At 32.4% G+C, this 24,400-nt stretch overlaps 1 protein-coding gene across 1 annotated transcript; it reads left to right on the plus strand.

Annotated features, from left to right (window-relative positions):
• The first annotated feature begins 213 nt into the window (after window positions 1-213).
• Window positions 214-23,217, plus strand: LOC129220027 (MOB-like protein phocein). The gene is made up of 7 exons (XM_054854357.1): window positions 214-417; window positions 3,690-3,752; window positions 7,361-7,461; window positions 14,415-14,457; window positions 15,936-16,102; window positions 19,839-19,950; window positions 22,879-23,217. The coding sequence occupies exons 1-7, from the start codon at window positions 358-360 to the stop codon at window positions 22,999-23,001; spliced, it is 669 nt and encodes a 222-aa protein (XP_054710332.1). The 5' UTR covers window positions 214-357; the 3' UTR covers window positions 23,002-23,217.
• Window positions 23,218-24,400: the final 1,183 nt, after the last annotated feature.

Raw genomic sequence — 24,400 nt, forward strand, 5'->3', positions numbered from 1 at the left:
GCAGTATCAGTTGCTCATAATTAATCCTACTGGAAATTTTCTTTTCAAAAATTTAGTGCGTTTCATTTAAATTTTTTTGAAAAAATACTTTAGGAAACATTCTTCAGTGTTTTTAGATTTTTCCAATGCTTGATTTATGGAAGAAGAACAATATCAGTGATCTTTCGCTTACGCTTTTAGTTTGGTTTAGTTGGGATGTGATGTTGGGAGGGGATGAAGGATAATGGGATTTGTTAAATGCTAATTCCTTTTGAGACTATCCTTACTTTTTATTCAATTAATGTGGATTGAAACAGGGATTTAGTTCTACTTTCCGCTCACAACTTAATTTGGTTGCACAGAGTTACAGCGGTAATCATGAAGATGGCCGATACATCAAGCATCTTAAGGCGAAATCGTCCAGGGACTAAAAGCCAGGTATTGTTTATTAACTCGTCAGAAAAAAAAAGCACATTTTAAGATGTTTTCTAAGAATAAAGTATTTGATGTTTTTAGTTAAAGATTAATCCTAACTCCTTATTAATTCAATTCTTAAATCCCCATAGTTTGCTTAAATTAAAGCATTATTAATCACACAGGCGAACCTACTTACTCATCATAATAATTCAGAACGAAATATTTTATCATGTGTTTTGGTTGCATTTTAAATTAACTTTCCTCCCAAGGTTAAAGTGCCCTTCTCCCGCCTTCCTTTTTAGATAATTTTCGTATACTACAATACTGCAAAAGAATATTCTCAGAAAGAGATTTTAGCATTAAAAGAATGAGATGGAAAAGAGATGTTTATGTGTGATTAATTACAGTAATAATGTTTTTCAACGAATGTTTACCTGCATGAAACTAAAGTAGCTTAGTTCAAAAATAGATTCCATATTTATGTATTTTATAAACTTAAAACTAGCTTCCTCTGAAAGTCTAGCTTTTAATGATTCTTTTGATTTTTATAAAATTGCTTACCTTTTGTCAATAAGACACAACTTTGTTAAATGTTGAGCAGACATGTTAAAAAAAGATAGTCGTAATATGAATTAAAGGGTGCCCCAATAATTTTAGCCATAAATCTTGCAAAGCAATGGTGTATGTGGATTGTGAAGGACCTCCCACAAAGTCATTAAGTCAGATTGTTTGACTTCCCCTTGAAGTGGGAGAGTGAACATCCCGTTTAAAGGCGAAAACAGATGCATCTGTTAGTTTGCAGGGATGCCATTTTGCTTTTAGCCTCTAAATCTGAAGCGCCAGAGTCGCATTGCAATGAATGAAACACTCACAATGTTTTCTTTTTCCTCCTCATTCAGATAGAACCATCTTGCCATAGAATTGGCCGTTTGCTAATTCTACACAAAGTTTGTTCAGCGAATCCGTCAATGTATGTGTAAATGTACGAAGCCCTCAAGAAAAGTTTCTGGCTATGACACTGTTATGAAAATTACATTTTGTACGAGATTTGTCCCTGTACAAAAATAAGTTTATGTCGTGGCTGATCAAATTTTTTGACTCCTTTACCCAGTTTTTTTTTGCTAAATTTTGGTGTCTTGCTTCAAATTTCCCCTAAACTGATTTCCAGCAATCCCATACGTTGATACCATCTCTTCCCAACTTTTATAAGTGCGATTCCCGTCATTATTTCTGCTGAAAGCTGTTGCTCGCTGATGCACCTTTCATACCTATTGGGTGTGCTTTGAATTTTACTGATTTGCTGAAAGCAACCAATTAGAGCCATTACTGGATTTTGCCATCTGATATGTTTTTTTTTTTTTTGCAAATATTCATGCAAACCTGCCATTTTTTACGCATTGGGCATATACTTATTATGATTTTACTTGCAAATCCGAATGATTTTACTCATTTTGAAATTTGATTGCATCTGCCACTGTTGCACTAGTTCATTTTTGCGTACTGTGCAATTTTACCTCTTAGAAGACAGTTATAATTTTGTGTTGACGAATATTTTCATCTCTTCTTATAATTTATCTTCCATTGTCTTGCATCTCAAATGTCATCTCATGAAAAAAGGGTCAGTTACTAAAAATATAATTTCATGGAGAAGCAAAGGGGTATAAGTGGCAAAATTAAGAATTTGGAAATAACCAGTGCACATGGTAGGTGAACCTCTCCTCTGTCTTGGGGCAAGAGATAGTACTAGTAGCTCTGGTAGTTGCTGCTATACAGTATGATTTAGAAAAAAATTTCAATGAAAGCTTATCTAGGATGTTCTCTTTAAAGACATTTTACTCAAAACTTGAAAATGTCCACTTACATCCCTTTGCTTCTCACTGCCTCATATGTACAAAGAGCATTTCCAAAACATCTTGGAATGGTTAAATTATGTTGTATGATAATATATCAAAGTTATGAGGACCTGGTGAAAATTTAAAAACATCTGTGAGCTCATTGTAAAAAATTAATGAATATGTGCCTAATACTCAATGAAATACAAGGGCAAATCAAAAAGTCTTTGCGCCTGTTTTTTATTTGCCAAAAACAGGTACATACAGGTATTTACAAATGTACATAGCGTACTACCTATCTTGCGTTATTTCTCCACATATTCACCACACCGGATCAGACATTTGTCCTATCACAGCACTAAATTAAATATCTCCCTGTCGTAGAATTCTTCCAGCTGTCAGTGGAACCACCATTGGACCGTGTTCTTGGCTTCTGTCCCGCCATAAACTTTTTTAGTAGACCGAAATCATAAAAAACACCAGGAGCAAGGTCTGGACTGCAGGAGCATTTCCTGGTGAATTGTTATGGGGTTTTGTCCCTTACTTCATAACAAAGCGAATAACACTTCGCTACTCATAAGCTGTGGACGCTTAAAGAATAACCGTCATCTTAAATGACTGATAGCAGCTCTGCTCATTGGAGCAGAAGGCAGATACGGCTGGTACAGTTCAAGGAATGGTCACTCCTAGAAACATACATGTTCGCTTTGTATTCACAGCCATATTTTGACTATAAAAAAAATAGGCACGAAGACTTTTTGATTTGTCCTCGTATGATAGATGGTACAAAAAGTTTTTAAAGAATAAATAATCTTTGTATAGTGAAGTACTTTTTTATTTTTCTGTAATCATCAAATCTTGCTTGAAAAAAAGAAAGAAAAAAGTTCCTTTTTTTTAAAAAATGTGTATAGTGCAAGTTCTTACAATTTTTTCAGTTTCTTTTTCTGATGTTTGAACAGTACTGTAGTTTCATTGTAGAAAAATTATGAATAACACTCAATGAAATATGACAGATGGGTACAAACAGTCTTTTCAAGAGTAAATAATCTTTGTAATGTAAATACATTTTTATTATTCTGAAATCATATCTTGCTTGAAAAAAATAATTCCTTTTTTTCTGTGTTGCACAAGTTTTTACTATTTTTCAATTCAATTAATTTTTTTGCTGTTTTAAATGCTAGTACTTTGTTTTTTTGCCATTAGAAAATATTGCAGATGTTGCCGACAGCAGATCTTCGCATACAGTTTTACAGTTTACTTTTGGGACAAATGTAGGCACTTTTTCTGGTCACTTGAAAATAGGATATTGAAATTTAAGGTTCGGTTACAACCATAAATTTGCTAGAACACTTTGCTATTGATAGATTCAACTGTATTTCTGTCTTTGAATTATCTTCATTTAAATAATTTGTAGATGTAAAAAAAATATTAAAAAATTTAAAAAATACATATTTTTAATAGAATTTTTGCAACTGGCCTGAAGAACCTTTTGAAGAAATGGATAGCACATTGGCTGTTCAACAGGTATTGTTTCTAAATACTTTAACAGTTTTTACTTTTTTTATTGAACTTTAAAAAAAGGTAATATAAGTATCTTCCCCCTCTTTCCCATAAAAAAAAGTAAAATTTAAAAAAAAACATGTGATTTTTTTTCATTTTTTGTTTTGTTTTTATGTTTTATTTTTTGTATTTGTTGCTCATTTAAAAGAAGAGTGCCACAATACGAAATTTTTAATTTTCTTTTTTTTTTGCTTAAAAGGCTTCAAATGACGTTATCTTCTTTGGAAAATAATGACAGATTTTTTTTTGTTCCAATATTAACTGCTGGAGAGCACGACAAATTTACTTTTCTTACAGCAAATTTCCTGAAGAATTAAACTTCAAATGCTTCCCCTCTAAAATTTCATTTCTTCGTATTGTGGCACACTTCTTCCAAATGAGCAATATACATGTATAGAGTTCTAATGCAGTTGAATCTGGTTTTCCTAATGCTCAAGTTACACATCACTCTGGATGTCACATCCCTTTTACTGCCAACGATGTGGCATAGTGGTTAGACCTCGACCTTTTGTGCACAATGCTGTAGATTCAAACCCAGTCTGAACTTACAAGATTCAGAAAACTGTTAGCATCTATTTTGAATGATTATGCAGAATTCTAAGATCCCTTGAGTATCTATTTGGCTTTGGCTAAATTCAATTCCTAGTGCTATTATTCCCAGGTGCTTCCATCCAGCGGGAAGTAGAGAGTGTAACTTCTCAAGTGGAAATGAATGTCCCCCAATAGTAGTGCCATGTGAAAGAATGGGTAACAGATCCTGGGAAATATTTACAACTCTTTAAAGACTGGAACTTATGACATGTGCATTGCACTTCAATGTCAATGTGTGTATTACAAGACTCTTATTATGTCAAATAGTACTGATGTTGCTATATCTTGTGATCTGAAATGTATGAAATTATCAGCACTTTTCTTTCTACATGTCAATTTATAGTGCCCTTGATGTGAAAACGCTTCTCTTGTAACTATCCTCAATTTATTAGAATTACTAAGTCTAACATCTTTTTTTTCTTTTTAGCATAAGACTGATTGTTGCACTGAGCTCCTTATGAGCTACCTCTTTCATAAGTGGATGCATTTTGGCTGATTGCTTTTAAAGTTAAAATCCTAAAATAACTGATAACATAAGATTTTCTTTTCAATAAAGTAAAAGCAGTGTATTTAGCAGTAAGGTTACTGCCTCTAAGCCAGGGCTAAGGCAGAACCACATGCAACGTATCAGACAGCCTGGTTATCCAGGAGTGGTTATCCCAGCCCTGGTTCATCCAGAGACTGCTGTCTCGTTCTTATTAGAACTCTTCAATCAGGATTAGTGAATAACTGAGCAGGAGGCAGATGTCATCTCATTGAAGCTGAGAGCACCAACTGGTAGATGAAGTAAATTTATCCCACCAGCGAGTGTCCGCAAGGTGGTGCGGTTCGACTTGTGAATGGAAGGCAAAGCTTGGGTATTTAGCAGTAAGTTACCGCCCCTAAGCCAGGGCTAAGGCAGAACCACATGCAAGATACCAAACCGCCCGGTTATCACATCCTGAGACTAAAGTTTCATTTTTATTAAAATTCATCAGTCTGGATTAGTGAATAACCAAGCTGGAGGCAGATGTCATCTCATTGAAGTGCCAACAAACTGGTAGTAAATTTATCTCACCAGTCACCAGCGAGTGCAGGGCTGCGGAGTCGGAAGAAAAATTGCTGATTCCGACTCCTGGATTTTGAAATGTCCGACTCCGGCTTTATTATCCTCATGGGAAGGGGGCAAATCCCTAAACAGAGATTGAAATAATTAATCCTTTTTATGAATTTTTTCGTGTTGTATTTTATTGTAAACCTAAGATGTATGCAATGTTAGAAACTCAGTTTGAAAATCAAATTATCCAATTGTTGCGATTTCTGAGATTACTTAAAAATCCCATTTTTAAAAAGAAATTGAATAGGATTAATTTGCTCCCCTTTAATGTTTACCTAACAGATGTTGATCAAATCTCTTGCTTTCAATTTTTAAAAGCCAAGAGATTTTTTTTGCTTAGTCAAAAATATTTTCTTGACAGGGGGCGGTCCTCCCCCCTCCCAGGTGACACCCATCTGGTGGGTACCACCTCCACTTAATCTCAGAGTTTATAAAAAATGAAATACTTAAACTCTGAAAAATTTCTCTAATAATATCCTCCCAAATCTTAACTTTCATCTTAAAAACTTCAACGAAAATATTGCACTATATTGTGGGGAGAGGTCCGGGGAGAGAGATTTTAGGATTAACTACAATTATTGAGTGTTATAAATAAGAATTCATGTACTAATTTTATTTTGAACTTTTTAGTGATAACCAAGCTTTCTTAGATGAAGTCTTTAGATTAAAAAAAAAAGACATTTATATTTTATCGGATCTTTTGGATTTGCGCTTTTGGGCCAAGCCAACTCTTATTTGAATTTACCAAGCACCCTCAGAAATTTCCCGACTTGCTCAAGTGATTCATACATTCCTTTTACTATTTTATAACTGAAATTGAGGCGAAAAATAGATTATTTTTAATTGAAAGTGATATTACTTAGGGAATGTTAGGCAACAAAACTGTTTGCTGACAGTTGCTATCACTTAAATAAAGTTAAAAAGTAAGCAAACTGGGAAGCGGCGTAGGTAGCTGTTAACAAAAAGCTCGATAAAAAATCAATCAATTTAATAGGTAGTCGGTTTTTTTAAAAAATGCACGGAGAGTCGGTGAAAATTAAAGCAATAAAAAAACTCGAAGTCAGAAATGGCATGTTTTTGGACGACACTGACTGTTATACCCCAAAATCAGTCCGACTCTGACTCTACAGCCCTGAAAGAGTGTTCACAGCGTGGTGCGGTTCGACTCGTGAGTTGAAGGCAAAGCTTGGGTATTTAGCAGTAAGTTACTGCCCCGAAGCCAGGGCTAAGGCAGAACCACATGCAATATACCAAACCGCCCGGTTATCATACCCAGAGACTGCAGTTTCATTCTTGTTAGGGCTCCTTAGTCTGGAATACTTTCTATTCAATTCACGAGTCGAACCGCACCATGCTGTGGACAGCCCAGAGGTTGCAGTCTCTGATTTTGATAACTAGGCTGTCTGGTATATTGCATGTAAAAGCAGTGTATTTAAAGTACAGCAGAGTGTTGCACAAATATCAATAGCTAATGTGAGTTATGTGCATTAGAAAGTGTGACATGGATTGAAATGAAAACTGGAAAAGATATTATGTCCTCCTATTGTAAGGATCATATCTACTATTTTAATTGGACGCGTGTCAGCTTCATTGTACAAAAGTTAATAAGTTTATTCAAAATCCCGTTTTTGAAACTTGTAGTTTTTAGCTGAGAGGAAAGATAATTCAGTCGTTTTTTGTAGCAATGAAGTGCATATTGATTAAATTGTTTGGGAACAACAATTTTGTTTTTGTTCTAACAGTAGAGTAAGAACACAACTAGAGGGATATTATTTTGGATACAAATTGAGAAAGGTTCCGAAACATTCACCTGGTAATATATCATATTTTACAGTGTAAGCTTTTTAAGGAATGTTGTTAACAATTTTTTTTTTTTTTTTTGTAGTTCATTCAGCAAACTATTAGAAAAAATCCTTCAAATGTGGACGAAATATTAACCCCGCCTGATGGACAAGATGAAGGTGTATGGAAATATGAGCACCTAAGGTAAAGACAATTTTTAATCTCTGTTTTTTGGAAGACTTGCTTGGAAAACAAAAATTGAAAATAAAAATCAATTTCAATAATATGTTGTATAAGTTTGTCAAATCTTTAATTTTCATTGATAGTTGCAACAAAAATAAAATTAAATTTTTTGAGGCAATTTAATGAAGTATTAAGGGTGAAATTTAAATATGTGCTACTATTTGCTAGTCCTATGCAACTTCTTTCATCAGACTATATTAACCCTGCCAAGCACAAAAGGTGCCATTGTTTTGTCATTCAAAAATGCAAAGTTACTTAGGCTAATTATTTAGGCTTTGAAATTTAAAAATGCTTTCATATAATTTTTGAACTCTCGTTAAAATTATTTGTATTTGTTTAAAATTGTAACCCTCTGTTATTATTATTAATTTTACTTTGATCTGCTGTTTCAACTCTTATTGAAACAGTATAGCAATAAGAAAAAGTAAAAAATTGTACTACTAAATAGACTTAAATTATTTAAACAAGCAACGATAAAATTAAAAATTTTAATAACCCCAGACTGAGTCACAACTGTGGAACCAAGAGAGAAAATTAAAAATCCTTTTAAAGCCTTATATTATTAAAAATCTATGTCAAGTATTTGCTATTAAACAGAAACTGGCAACAGATAAAAATTTTAAATCATTGCATTTAATTTCTTGTCCGTCAACAATGAATTCGTTTATCAATTGCACCAATTATCAATCGCGTAAATAAAAGCTTAGCCATTGTTAAAATCTGCTTTTAAAGAGCGTCATAATTCAAATTCTATGAAGTATGGAAGTTTCAAACACATTCTATCAGATGTGGAAAAAAATTCTCTTTACTTTGGTATTAAATTTTAAAATTTTTAACTGTTTTCACGGCCAAAATTGTGCAAAACCTTTTCAAGCTTTTAAATTAATATCTTCATTAATGTCATCCAAAGGTGCAACCTAGCTAAGAACACTCTTGATTAACTCTCCTTTCGAACAAAATTTTTTTTCAATATCGGTCCATGCGTTTAGGCGCTAGAGTGCCACAGACAGATACAGACACAAATAACCCCCTTCCTTTATGTGTCGGGGGTTGAAAAAAGAAATATTTTATTAAAATTGTTAATAGTAGAGGTTTTAAATCTAGTAAAAGTTCATTGTTCTAGCATTCAAGTTACTGGAATTTCCGACAAGTTCCCATTTCCGTTTCTTCTTCCTCAAAAAAAAGCTAAACTATGTTCTAGCTGCTATGTACAGCTTCAGTTTCCTCTCTATCCAGATACTAGATTGTTCTTTGGTAAAAAATTTGGGGTGCACCGATCAAAGAGCAGTAATCGATAACTAGTCATACTCGCCCACTTCGCCCATTATTTATAACTAGCTGCGTGCCCGGCGTTGTACGGGCTGCGTAAAAAATTAAAGAGCTGTTCAGTTGATTTTTTGTATTACTCTAACATCAGTTTCTAAAGAGTTAAGAAATAAATAAATAAATATGCGTAATGCAAGGTTTGCAAAACACCAGTAGAGAATATTTTTGGCAAAAATCTCATTAACGTTAATCATAGTTATCAATGATACAAGTTATGAGTATTTTCAGTGACCAAAAATGATGAAAATTTATACATTATCAACTATAATCTGTGCTCACGTTAAACGAAATTACATCTGATAGACTATAACTGAAATATTTATGTACAACTAGCTGCCTGCGGCGACCAGCTGGTCCGCCTTTTTACGCCATTTGCCTTTTTGCGCCACAGTTGCCGCCTTCGGCGGCTGCTTAGACAACTTAGCGACGGTATTAATAAATGTTTTAATCTTTTTTCTCAATATTATCATTCGCCTTTTTACACCGATGTTGTCGCCTTCGGCGGCTGTATTAAACAAATTTCGTGGCGGTATCAATCAATCTATATCTCTCTATATCATTAGTAGTTTGAATAAAATATTTTCTAGATCTATCTCCAGTTCGGTCGTTTGGAATATTTTTAAAGGAGGAGGAGACACAAACGACGTACTCTTCATGCAAATTTTGTCGAAAAACGACAAAAAGCACTTCCACTTTTATGTGAAAGCATTTTTTTTCTAAGTCATGGTGTGTGTTGGGAGGGGAGGGGGCACTGACACCCCGTTGAAATTCCTTAAATGACGGGCATGCCTCTTTCTTGCTGTCCATCTACTATATCGACCTCTATATTTGTCTATCTATCAATCTATACGATCTGTGCATATCTACCTCCTGACAGTATAATCTTTTTTTTATTTATATAAGTATTAATTCGAAAACAAAAACATTTTTTGTCCACTCAACCTCTATCTATCTCTGTATCTACCTAACCTAACCACCAATTCGTAACAGAAACAAAGATCATGCAAAAAATTATTTATTTAATCAAAATAGCCCGCAAAGAAAAAAGGCTCTATGTCCCCCGTAGTGTTCAAAAAGCAGCTTGCGAAAAAAAAAAAAACCCTAAAAAAAACGAAAAGAGGTGAAGAGAAGGCAAACGATTTCAGTTGGATCACGTGATGAGGTAAGCTCGGAACTCAGCCAGCAAGCAAACAGCTCGCGTTGTGTTCTGCCATTAAAAAAATTGTAAAAAAAAAAAAAACTATCGCGTATTTTTAAAAACTTTTTTCTTCAGAAGGGGGCAGAATGTTTTTACTATTACCAACTAAAATTTTAGAATTGAGGGTTCAATACTTTTTGAAGGATGGGTTTCGAAAAAAATTAAACCCCGAAAAAAATGCAAAATAAAGGTTTTTTCAAAAATTTATAAAAAATACAAAACTTGCTCTATCTTCAAAATTTTTTTATTCATCATATTTAAAATTAAATTTTCTACACTTTAGTACAAAAAATATTTGTGTGGTGCTATTGGTTCGGGGTCTGTGAGGTAAAAAGTACTAAAAAGTGCAAAAAGACACATAAAACATTAAATAACTTTTTTTCTAATAAAAATATCAAAAATCGAATTCCGAGATGCACATTTTCGGCAAAAACTGCACCTGTGTACCAAATTTCATCTTTCTAGGCCTTACCGTTTTCCCAGGATGCGCGCCACAAACACACACACACACAAACATCTTGTTTTATTATATGTATAGATAACAATCAGCTTTTGTCATCAAATGATACATATTGCTTGGTTGATTACGTGAAACTAAAGCATCAGGGCTCATTAAGTAAAAATAATTGCATTCGTTTAGTACCAAGTCATCAGCTTCCAACTAAGCTTTAGTTAAAATCATTAAAATCATTTTTTTTTCTGAAACTCCGTTTCATTTAAAGAAATCTAAACAATTTTAATTTAACTTGTTCTTTTTATCGATACAAAATGTATTTCTAAAGTAAAAACAGGAAGGAAAAAGAGAGTTATTACAATTTGAAAACTCACCCATGTGACACTACGTCCAACAAAATAAACATAATTAGTCGCACATCCTAAACTTACCAAAATATGAGGCCGTCAACGATAAACTGACACTACAATAAATAAACATATCTAAAGAAACAACTTTCATATGCTGAAACGAGTTAAGAACGTTGGCTGTAAAAAATAAAACAAATGACAGACGATAAAATAAAGGCTATGTCCGAATAGAAGCAACCAATTTTAAACTAATTTAAAATGAAATTCTAAATGGAAACGTTGCTTTAAGATTTGGACAGCGGCCAAAAAAAAATCTCTTTTAAAACAATTATTAGAATTATTTTATTTGCTCACCCACATGTAAAATGGCAACAGGAAAGAAATAAGTATTCCTGAATAACGTAATGTTAATTAAGGTTTTAATTAATATATCCGCTAATTAAAGTGGTACAATTACGAGATTGGTCCTATTGTTTTCTTTGGAAAATTTCGAATTGATCGGTATCTCGTTTGACTCTCGATTTGCAGCGATTCTCGAGAAGATCGATCTTCAGACAGACAGACAAACGGACGCGAACAGATTTTAATATTATCGTTGATTGGCTTATTTTCACTTATTAACTAGCAAAAAAAATTATTTTAATAAAAAAATTGCGTTAAGCATGCCTAAAAGAAGAAACTACTAAATAAGTTCATAAACAATAAATTTTATTTTTTGCAACAAAGGTAACATGCCCAGTGGCAGAAAGTTTTGTAGCTGTCTGCGACAATCTTTCAGAACTTCATAATCTGTCTGCAACATTTCGGGCGTGGTTTCAATAAAAAAAATAATAAACGAGTCTCTTTTTAAGTAATTATTTTTGAAATAAGGCAGGACCCCCCCCCCCCCAAAGACGATGGTGCACTTCCCTAAATTCTTTGAAACACTCTCCTCTCAAGAAAGAGACCTCTCCCCCCCAAAAACTGAGACTAAAATCTTTCTCAAATTACCTCCCCCTGAAAGTTTCAATGGTGCAATCTGATGACCCCTCTGTCCTTGGTGGGCTCCTGACATTTGCAAATATGCGTTGGCTATTGAACAGGTTTTAATATTATCGTCGATTGGCTTATTTTCACTTATTAACTAGCAAAAAAAAATATTTTAATAAAAAAATTGCGTTAAGCATGCCTAAAAGAAGAAACTACTAAATAAGTTCATAAACAATAAATTTTATTTTTTGCAACAAAGGTAACATGCCCAGTGGCAAAAAGTTTTGTAGCTGTCTGCGACAATCTTTTAGAACTTCATAATCTGTTTGCAACATTTCGGGCGTCCAGGATTTTTCACAGGGTTCATTTTATTTGTGAAAAATCAATTCATTTTTTGAAAATATAAAAACGGCTCATAAAAGAATTAATTTTTTAAAAATTGTTTTAGAATTGCATTTTAGAAGCGTATGATAAACAGATCATTAATATCTATAGAGACAGTTACAGCAAAACTAAAATTAAAATATCTATTCAGCATTTAAGTTTTTGACTCAAACAAAAACAGAATTTCGTTTTAAAATTTTAAAAATGATGGTTTTAATGGACTCTTCATTTATTTGCCTCTATATGAAGCAAAGTTAGGTTGAAAAAAAAGAGAGTAAAATTTCGATTCTCATATCAGATGCAATCAGATTGGATTTTTCAAAATGCAAGCACTAAAAGTATAAAAACGTTAAATAAAAAAGTTTATCAAAATAAAATAATTTTAGAATTACCATTTAACAGGGTTGCATATTGAATTTTATTAATATCAGTGACATATTCATCGAAAATTCGGAGTCGTGAAAAAAAAAGGATGAGTATTAACACCAGGCACTAAATGGCGATAATTTTAAAGCTGTTAACTGTATTTGAATAATTTTAAAGCTGTTAACTGTATTTGAATCACTGTATTTGAATAATTTTAAAGCTGTTAACTGTATTTGAATCGCATTGAAGCATTGAAAGCATTTCAATGCGCTGACAAATGCTTTTTTTTTTTTAAAGTCATTAGCAGGAAGAAAAAGTTCTTACACTGCGTTTTTAGAGAACTTTATAACAACACCACTGCTAACGATATGATAAAAACAAACAAGCAAATTATTCACTGTGTTAGTTATATATCGCTTGCTTTTGTACACAGAAATATGCGTTATTTTGATTTAAGATTTGCTTTTTCAGTAAACAATTTGAAAAGGACCATTTTGTTATGGTTTATAATTGAGCAGGCAGGTGTGCGATCATTCTCTCCCTGTGTCAGCAATCATTCTCTCCCTGTGTCAGCAGTTCATTATGTCCGACAGTTGTGGACAGCTTTTTTTTTTCTTTTTCTTCACTGCAGACCATCTTTTTTTTTTTTTTTTGCGGACAACTTTTATTTTGTTAGCAACTTTTATTTTGTTAGCGCAGACAGAACTGTCTGCGATAGGGTTCTGTTGTCTGCGACATTGTCGTCGCCAGGGTTGACATCGTCGCCGTGTCTGTTGCAGCGTTTCTGCCACTGGGGTAACATGTAATGATAAATCAATATCAATAATAATAATGTGGCATTAAATACAAAATTAACTCATTCATCTTTCAAGTATTTGTTGAGTTTAAGTATAATTTTTAAAAAAGTAGGAAATTATAGAATGACAACTTATATCTGTGTTTGTCAGTTCCCCCTTTCCCCAAAGGTTTGAGGGAATATTCAGATTCAAACTTTTTTTTTTTATTATTCAGTTACTGTTTTCTCTGTTTATAAAATTATAACATATTTTGTAATTTTTCTTTTAAAATCACTACCTTTTTCATTTAATGAAAATTTAGTATTATTAAAGATGTTTTGATTTTTTTTAATTTTATAAACACTCTGACACAGTGTAGGGTTTTTAAATTTAAAAACTAATGAATGAAATTTTATTTTCTGTGTAATATTCTTCTGCTTGTTTACTATATATGCATGTTGAACTCATTTCATGTGTCAATTCTTTTTCTCCACACTATGCTTTTAGCCTTGTGCTGGAAGATAACCTTATATTTTTTGCAAAGATAAAAGGCCAATATTAAGTTTCTTTTAATAGTATATTATTAATAGTTAATAATACACTAAAAGTGTCTACAACATCGATCTACTAACTAAACATTTGAGTTTTCATATTCAGTGTAAAATTCTATTAACAATAATAGTGAAAATTAGTTAACAGAATTTGAAAAAAAAATGTTTTAGAAAAAAGTTATGACAGTGAAGAAAAATAAATCTTTGCTCACAGAAATAAACAAAATACTGATAACTCTGGAGAGTCAAAATTGTTGTTGAATCACTTAATGTCTGTTTGTAAGTTGGCATACTCATTTCAACAAAAACCGATTCAACTATAAAAAAAAAAAGGGTTGATGCAGAAATGGCATTGTTAAAATTCATTATCAATGTGATTAATCAATTATATTTTGCTGATTGTTATACATCAATAAGCAAATTGGTTATTGGCCAATTTGCTTATTGATTCATCCTTATTAAAAATTACAATTCTATTTTCTTTCTAGCATAATCTTCTGTTTGGATTTATTTATTAAATATGACCATTTTTTTTTCTAGGCAATTCTGTATGGAACTGAATGGTTTAGCTGTTAAATTGCAGGTATTAATATAAAAAATTTAATAAAATTCAGATAAAAAATATTAAATGATTATAAATTTTATTTCTTTAAGCTTGTTAATTATGCGTCAATACAGTGATACTCTGGTAACTCAACATGCAAATAACTCCACTACCCATTAAGTCAACATTTATTTTTCCAATGGTTACCTCAATGCTAATTTCAATGGGCAAATAATACTCCAACTTGACACACATTTGCAAAAACCCTCACTAATCGACCTGGACTTGCTATTCTAATCCACTTTTTAATTCCGAAATTCTTTCTGACCATTTGTGAGAAATTTACGTTGAGGTTTCTTAGCTACTTGTTCAATTCTTTTCTGAAAAAAAACTTTTCTAGAGAGAATTCTTTTTGTAACCTGGGAAGTCAGCCTCCACACCCTACACTGTTGGTGCAATCCTAAGGCTAGAAAGGGGTTGTAAAGAAATTTTCCCACTCTGAGAGAAAGAAGGCACAACCACACATGCAAGGATGTGGTTGTGTTCTGGTATTTTACTGTATTTTCTTCTTTGTAACACTCATACTTTTCATTATGCTCTTATAAAATTTTTTTATTTTTAGTAAATCATTAAATTGAAAAGTTTTAAGCTAAATTCCATGCTCTTTATGAGTGCCAATTGTCAAGAAATTAAATGCTGAATTGCTGGCTGACTGTTAGTTTCAATTATTTTAAGTTTTTTGCATACATTACCTGTCTAGTTAGTGTTTCACTTCTATATTAATAAATATGTGAAATCTTTGAATCAGTTCCTGTTGAATTGATTGTTGGAAATTATGACAACACCATTGTGCATGGAAAAACGTTAAGAATGCACTTAAAATTTGAAATATTGCTAAAGATTATAATTTTGACCTGCATTTAAATAAACAAAAACATGCTTTTTTTCAAGAGAAATCTAATACTTTGGGTATGTTGTTGAATGCAACAAGATAAGTGAATCTCCAGCGAAGATTTGTTTTGTTGTCAAGATATCTATGCTGTGACGAAAATTGCTTCTTAGTTTTATTGTGGTGCCCTCCCCCTCTCTTCCGTGTACAGTCAGAGACCTTAACTGTCTGAAATCATTTTTTTTTTGTATGTATTCTTTAATAGTTATTATTCATCAATTTTGATGTCATATAAGTGCCAAGAAGTATTTTATTAAAGTTTTTTACTGCATCTTTTTGATATTGAGAGTTTGACCATTTTATGAAAGGATTGTAACTGTTCCCTTTTCTACTGAATGTTTTTATAATTTATTTTGTGGACTGATGCTTTTTTTTTAAAGCATTTTTAACATTTGTAATTTTCTTATTTTCTGTGAAATAAACTGTTCTTTTTCAAAAGTTTGGTATTTCTGTTTAAGTATGCAGGACCATTTTTATTTTATTTGCTATGTATTCTAGAATAGCAAAATCTTTGTAATTGTAATGTCAAAAATATTTGTCTAATGAAACTTTGTTGTGATTATTGCAGAATGAATGTAATTCTGAGACTTGTACTCAAATGACTGCAACAGAACAATGGATATTTCTATGTGCTGCTCATAAAACTCCTAAAGAATGTCCTGCCATAGATTACACAAGGCACACATTAGATGGAGCAGCATGTCTGCTGAATAGTAATAAATATTTCCCTAGCAGGTACTAAGTGTTTTTTTTTTTTTTTTTAACTTCATAAAATAAGGAAAATATACTTTAGTTGCAAATAATTGTTTGATAGCACAAACTTTTACAATTAAGTCTTGATGTGCTCTCAAGCATGTTTAGACATGTTCTCAAACATGTTTTTCATTTTAGCAGACTCCTTACCTACAAAGAATCATTAAAATTTGCCCCAGATTTGAGTGCTTGCTGATTTGACTCTGCATCAAATGTACCTTAAACTTTCATCTGACCTTAGTGGGGAAAAGGGGGAAGGAGGCTAAATATTCTACTTAGTTTCAGTGCATAGTATTTTATTTCAATTTGCAGAAATTTAATTTTCTTTGTTTCTCTTTTCTTTTATCCAAACCTGAAGCACTCAGAAATGTTTACTTTTGAAACAGGTGTATGCACTAATCTGCTACTATGTGCGGTAAAATGTTCTTTATTTTTTGTCGTTTTAGGGGAAAACCTCACTTAGTGCATTTTGATTTGCGATTTTATTTCCAGAAATGCAGAAAAATTGTAAAAAATAGTTATTAAAAAAAAAAAATGCTTGATTTTCTGTTGCAATATATATATATATATATATATATATATATATATATATATATATATATATATATATATATATAATTTGTTGATGTTCAGTTTTGTTTTAAGCTTGCATTACTGTAATTTTGCATTAATCATCCCAGCTTTTAGTAACCAAATACGCTAACAGCTCACAATTGACTTAAAAAGCACTTAGTGAGTTTTTCCTCTAAACCAACATTCTTTACTTCTCTTCACGATGGTAGTTATTTATTATTTTTGTACTTGTTCAACAAACTCATTTGTAGTGAAAGTAAGAGCTTAATTTTAAGAACATTTAGATACCTGAAATTTTGGTACAACCACCAAATTTTGGGCAATTATCATCTCATAAGGCTGAAAGTGTCAATAATATGCAGTCGACTTGCACTGCAACTCAATTCGACTTAAGCGAGATGACTATAAGGCGCATTTTTCATGAGAAACAAATTTTAGAGTTAACTTGAATTCCTTGCCCTCAAAAGGAAAGTTTTCGGAATGGAATCATGGGACTTAAGTATAGTCTTCGTTATTTGCTACTGAATATTAGTTTCGTGAATGAACTTCTCCTTTAGCATCTCTCATGCGGAAGTTCCACCCACCGTACTAATCTAAATATCGCTTTGTTAGTGCCAAAAATAACCACTCTGCATCATTCATTTATTTTTTTCAATTCTAAATATGAAGTTGATGAAATATAATTTCACCAAAGCACGCTCTTTATCTCGAGTATGAAAATGGAAAGAAAAAGAGAAAGTTTCAGCCAGTTACTGAAAATTTAAAGATTTTATATGTGCTTGAACAACTAACAAGTGCGTCGAATATAATTACTGTATCTACTGTACAGTACTGCATTTTATTATTATTGCATGCTGTATGTACGATACTGTTCCATTTTGTGCAACTCTCTTCCCTTAATTTTATGCATCATAATAGTATTTTGTGTTGAATATCACAGCTTTTCTAAATGTAGTTCAAACTCAGTTCTTATTGTAAAGCTGGAATAGTGAAACCTCTCTAAGCGCCCCCCCCCCCCTCTGTTCCGAAAAATTTCCGCCGTTGAGAGGGGTTGGCTGCTTTAAAAGGTTTTAATTACAGTTGCAATACAATTACTTTAATACATAATCTAGGCAAATATAAACACTAGGCAAGTATAAATTTGAGACATTTCTAAAGGGGAAACAGTATTTTATTTAATTATTATTCACATTTTTTGAAGAAAAGATACAATTTGTTAAGTTTTTCTTCTCCAACAATTGTTTTCAAATTCATTTATCAGTTAAAAACTTAAATCTCTAGTTAATTTATTTGTCATTGCAAACAAATTTCCAATGGCTATCTTTTTTCCCCAAAATCACTTCAGTTGAAAGTTTAGCTTGCTGACAATTACAAAACGTATTAGTAAATTGATCGTCTAAGGCTGAATTAGTGCCTAAAAGGCACAAAAATTTATTTGTTAAAACTTTAATAATGCTTACAGCAAACTGATTAGTAAAATTAAATCAATCTCAAATTAATATTAGATTTAATTGAAAAACTCTATTTTCGTTACCCAGAAGACGTTTTTCTAAGTTGGCACTGTAATTGTCAAAGAACTCCACTGCTGTTTCGTGCTGGAAAAAATTCGAAATCTTACTCTATTAATTCTCTTGCCGATTTCTATGCTCATATGAGTACATTGATCGCAGCCCACCTTGTCTAGTGGTCAGAGGAGTTTGACTGCGATAAGGCGGTCCCGGGTTCGAGTCTCTTCTCTGCTTGGACATGGACGTACTATCTCTCTCTTGTCCTTTCTTTTTGTGAATGTATTGTTATGCTGTGAATGGTTGCCTACCCTATAAACGGGGCCATATGGCATGTGTTTACTGTTGAAGTCGGACTTCACACCAAATTACAGTACAGTTGGAAAAGTGAACCAACGCACCCCAAATTGCCAGCCTAGCTGGCACAAGACAACAACAACAATACATTGATCGAGATTCATGAAAATTATCTTTGGCAGTGTAGTTTACAACCCAGCTCACACATACACACACACACACTGACCAACTAATAAAATAAGCGTGAGTGACATTTTTACTCCAAAAAAAGATTTTCCTGAAAAATAGGATGTACGCATCCACCCGGCGGCCGTTCAGAGGGGTTTGGTGACCGTTACTAGGGGTGTTTTTAACATTAAGTCTGTGGGCTAAAAAATCTGTGCATCCGTGCCACAAAAAATTGGCTGTTAAGAGGAGTGACTGCTTAAGACAGGTGGCCGTTCGAAGAGGTTTCACTGAAATATGTAGTTAAGATATGGGTTAAAACAGTTTCAGGGGTGTTTTCAAAAGTCCAAAATAATTGGTTATGTTTATAAAAAATTCATATGCATACAACTTTACCACAACGCAAAATTTTGACTTATACTAGGGATCTTAGAACGCATCCCTTGGATAAGTTTAGATTTGACTGTATTGTTATTATGAGCATAGAGCTGAGCCAATTCAAGTTCAATTACCAGTAGGTAGTTTTAAGGTAAGAAAAAGGTATTTAACTGTAATGGACATTTTATGTATGAAGTTTTTATTAATCTTGCTCATGCATAAAATTTAAGTATCTTTTTTTTATAAATAAAATATAAGTACTCTATTTTGAAATTGTTTACTGCTTTCTTAATGAAAAATTTTGTGAAAGAGTTAATTGAGGCAGTGAGAAGCAAAGGTATGTAAGCGGACTTATTAAAGTTTTAAGAAAAACATATTTAAAGTTCAGATCCCAGGTAAGCTTTCATTCATTTTTCCCCCCAAATCATGCCGTATAGCAGTATCCAACAAAGCAACTAGTACCATCTCTTGCCCTAAAAGTGAGGAGAGGTTCTCCTGCCATGTGTACTGATTATCTCCAAATTTTTAATTTTGCCACTTACATCCCTTTGCTTCTCATGGCATTAATTGGTCTTAGGTCAATCAGAATTTTGCAAATAGAGCTTAAATGGACCAAAATCTCCACTGGTCAGGTCAGCAATTATCTCAATTCCACTTTTGCTTTTATTAATAAAACTTACATGTCTCATAGTCTGGTGTTTTCAATAGTTTTAACTACTAACTATTATACTTTGTTTCCTAACTTACTTTATTGAAACGTATATGAGTAAAACTTGGTGATAAATATGTCAATATTGCAGGGTAAGCATAAAAGATTCATCTGTAGCTAAATTAGGTTCTGTTTGTAGAAGAGTGTACAGAATATTTTCTCATGCTTATTTTCATCACAGAGCAGTATTTGATGACTTTGAAGTAAGTTTTTGTTTTGTATTTTAGTTATATGTAAGTGTTTTAGTTATGTAATTTTCTAATAACATGATAGAAATTGTAATTAGACCAATGGTCTAAAAGCCTCGCAAACTTCAGTCTCAAGCTGTGCAGTGTTGAGAGGCATAACTGTATACACAAATAAATAATTTTCTTTCAACATATTGATAAACACCTTAGCTAGTTGTGATAAGTTGCAGTCCTTAGGTATAGGTTATTTTTATTTTATGAGGACAAATGTTTGCTTTGTGCATTTATTTATTTTCTGGTGGTCAAAGTTAGGTGCAAAATAATGTCGTATATTGGGTTCGCGAGAAAGTTATTTTGTTCCAATTAACATCTTGATTTCAACTGCTGTCTCAGTTGCAAATCAGGAGAACTTAGCATTTTAATGGTCAAAAACATCTGCATATTCAATTTACTGCTACTCAGTGCTCTCACAAACTAATTTCTCTGCTACATTCTGGAGCCTTTAAGCGATTTTCAACTCGGCAGGATATTTATTATACCAAAATATTTCTTCTCCTTCATCACTCCCCTTGTATAGAAAAAAGTTCTCATATCAATTCTTTTTACCCATAAAATGGATGCAATCACCAGAGTAGCATGATAATGTTCCATCACATTGTTCTTGTGTGTTTTGTGCCACATTCCAGCGGTTAAAAGAAGGATTATCAGTAGTGCTTTCACTGCTTCATTACCATACTTCTGGCCTTTTTTTTCCAGAACACGTAGGGAAAGGTTGCCTATTATGTCATCCTCTTGATACCAGTCAGAGCCCACCATTTTTCATTCAAAATTCATTAATGGGCACAATAGAGCTGCGGTTCCCAAACATTTTTAGGCCATGGAACCTTTAGTGTCTCTTACTTCAAGGATCCCAATCATTGTTCATGACTAGAAAAAAACTGTAACAAAATGCAAGTTAATTGATTAAGAAGAAAACTTATCATTATTCAATTACTGTCTTCTACTTAGAAAAAGCTAGTGGTTTCGTGAAAATTTCCCAATTTTGAGATTAACATGTTTTAATGTGTGCTTAACCTAATTGGACTATTTTTGGACATTGTGTCCATCTGTCCGTGTTTGCATGTATTTGACCGATTTTTTTCTTGGCTGCTCTAGCTCAAAGCGTAATGCATAAAAATGAACAAAATTTGTTTCACATGTGCACCCCCATGTGACCTGGTTTTTAGTTTTGCCTTCACACCAATCTCTCTGTAGGGTGGTACAATCACTTCTGCTTTTAGCGTGATTGTTGTATTTCAAAGAATAATAACAATTTGCATAGAAATGGTGTGCAAAATTTAAAGTACAATAAAACAACTTAAAGGGTATTAAAATGTAAATAATGTAAAAAAGTAAAAGATTTTACTTGAACCAAAATAGAATCAAAAAATTAATAAAAATGTTCTAAACATTCAAGCAGAAGCATAAGCAATAACCACACAGATATGCTTTTCACCATTCTGGAAACTTTTCCATTTCTTTATTCTTCCTTCTCCCCTGTTCTCTGAAATAATTAAATCTTTGAGAAATACTCAGTCACTGTCAAGGTCATTTTATTTCATTCCAAATCGGAGTAAGAAATGCACTGATAGCAGCAAATCAGGAGAAAAAAAAACTGCATTAAAAGCATGTATATACCCCCAAGGGAGTAAATGGGTAGAATTTTTGGCAAAGCATGTACAAAGTGATTCAAAAAGAATGGCTGGGTTTTAAACATTTAAGTCAAGGTAAAAATGATGCAAAAATGAAATCATTTTGCATACTTGAATCATTCTTAAGATTATCCATATGTCCTCCTCCCAATGCCTGTACTTAAACTTCTGCCATTCACTTTGTAGTATGTACACAGTCGCAGAATCACAAAAAGCAATTGTTGCAGTGATCCAATTTTTCAGCTCGACAAGCGGGAAGAGATCAGATGGTGCTAGGTTGGGTGATGAGGGGGGGGGGGGGTATCATAAAGGGTTGAATCACGTCTCCCTTGATTGCCATTTTTTCTACCTGAATAATTAGTGGAACTCATAAAATAACATTTATAGACATCTAGAGATAGCTAATTGAAACTTTACAACACGCTCTTTCATTCCAGCTCTACCAGAGTGCTGTGCTGAGCACAGGAGTCGTATCTGCAATTGTATCTAAACTCAAAATGAAAAATTGCTTTTTTACATTTTATGCCTCTATACACTTGATTCAGAATTTTTTACAAATATTTCCCGTTTGAAAATTATTGTAAAATGTATATGGCAAAACATTTTATGGAGCTCCACCTATTCACCATAACTCAATTTTAATGAAAAGTGCAGATACGTCAAAGTATATCTGCATATGCCTGCAGCAGTGGAAAGACTAGAAAACTTCGGTACATTAACAAATGCTGAGTACGATGTATTTTGGCATAACTAAATGTGAAAGAAACTCAGCCTGAGTGATGAATAGCAATTTTATTTTCGGAACTGAGAAGTAGCATTACTGTAACAGTCTTTTCGTTTTCATTTTGCAGAAATTCATTTTTTAGTTTTATTACTATCTTTTGACATTATTTTAATTATATGTAACAAAAACAACACACTACATGTTTTTGTTACATACACATTTTCTACATAAATTAAGCACACATGTTAGGGTATGATGATTTAGGTTAGATTTTGTGAAATGTTCATGATTGCATAGTGATTTAATCCCTTTCTTTTTTTTTTTTCTTCCTTCCTCTTTTTTTTTTTTTTTTTGAAATGGTGTTTTTATTTTTCTATATGTATTGTTTAAATTTTTTCAAAAAAATGTATTCTGTTAAAATTGCTTATTTAAACAGGAATCTAGTTTTTATTTATACTCAAGTGCTTAATTGTGAATCTGTGTTTAAAATTCCATACTGATACCCATTTTTTACGTCAATTTTTTCAGAATGAAACATTTCTGTGTCGCCGATTTACAGTTTTTGTCACAAAGTACAACTTGATGTCTAAAGATAATCTCATTGTACCTATGCTAGGAGAAGAATCAAATTCTACCGAAAGTGAAGCATAAAAAAAAATAGATTTGCTTTAGTCTCATATCAGATGTGTATAATTTGAAAGAAAGTGGGAATGGTTTATACCATTGGACTACACCATCTTTAGTAAAGTTTTATTTATAATGTGTATACTGTATCATTGTTAGATAATTAGATTTATTTTTATTTATGCTTCATTGAAATTGTAGCTTCCTAATGTTTTTGTTTATTTATAAATCTCGACTATTCTATCTCATTTTCCTTTTTGTCATTTCACACCGCTATAAGTGAACCACAAAGTACTCATTGTTTTGCATTTTTATATAAATATTTCTACTTATTGTACAGTTTGAGTAACCCAGTTTCAGAAACGTAAAAGATCAATAAAAGAGTAGGAATATCTTTTTATATAAAAATTTTGAAATATTGAACACTTCAAAAAGTTATTGTTCATTGCATTATTTATGAAACATCTGACTAGTCAGTTTGTAGTGTACTTGTATTCTGATTTTCAATTGTTTTTTTTTTTTTTCTTATTTTTTGAATTATTCCATGAATTGAAGCAATTTTAAAATAAAGGGTGATTTTAAGTTCATATTTTCTAAAAGAAAAGTATGATTTAATGGACTTATTACACTGTGCGCTTCCTTTGTCAATTTGTCCACAAATATTGTACATAATTATTATTATTACTATATATATATATATATATATTGAAGTGAGGTTTTATTTGGAATCATGGTCATTTAAATTAAGAGAGTGTCAAAAATTGTTTCAACTTTTTATGCAACTACTTTATAAAACAAAGTTAAATGTACAACAAAACATTATTTTTCGATCTATTCTCCACTTTGAGTAATGAATACATTGGGTACAGTTACCCTTAACTTTCCATATGGCTTTTCCTGGTAAAAGGTGTTCAGTTGTGAAACAAGTTCTTTTGCACCAAACCCCAAACAATTTGTCATGGATAATTTGATAGGCATTACTGACTGATGTTTAAAGAAGATGTAACCTCATCCATGATAGTTTGCCTATCTGCTGTAATTCTCTCCAGCTTACTGGATGATGTTATTAGTGGTTGTGTTCATATACCATCCTCCTCTTTATGTGGGAAGCTCATGAAGTCACTTTCAAACATTTTGATCCCCCCCCCCATAAAAAAGGGCTTTTTAAGAGATAAGATACTTTTCTTATATTTTTACAAAGTCTCTGCTAAATTTTAGCATCTTGCACCCCATTTGACCCAAAAATCTAATCACTACTTGTTGATCCTCTTTGGTGCAATTTGACAGTAAAACTGGCATGCTTAATCTAAATGGCTAGATGACAGCTGATGCAATTGGAATTGTGCTATGTACACTTAACTACAGGTGTACCAACTCCATGCATGTCCCATGAAGTGGTCACCTATCTTGTTTAATAAATCTGTTG

This window comes from Uloborus diversus, chromosome 4 (genome assembly GCF_026930045.1).
Source record: "Uloborus diversus isolate 005 chromosome 4, Udiv.v.3.1, whole genome shotgun sequence".
NCBI classification, from domain to species: Eukaryota; Metazoa; Arthropoda; class Arachnida; order Araneae; family Uloboridae; genus Uloborus; species Uloborus diversus.

Bases quoted from the DNA above. Each gene is read 5' to 3' on its own strand.
- LOC129220027 (XM_054854357.1), top strand. From the start codon at position 358: ATGAAGATGGCCGATACATCAAGCATCTTAAGGCGAAATCGTCCAGGG. The intron at 14,458-15,935 runs GTATTAATATAA...TGATTATTGCAG, and splicing joins GTTTAGCTGTTAAATTGCAG to AATGAATGTAATTCTGAGAC. The intron at 19,951-22,878 runs GTAAGTTTTTGT...CAATTTTTTCAG, and splicing joins CAGTATTTGATGACTTTGAA to AATGAAACATTTCTGTGTCG.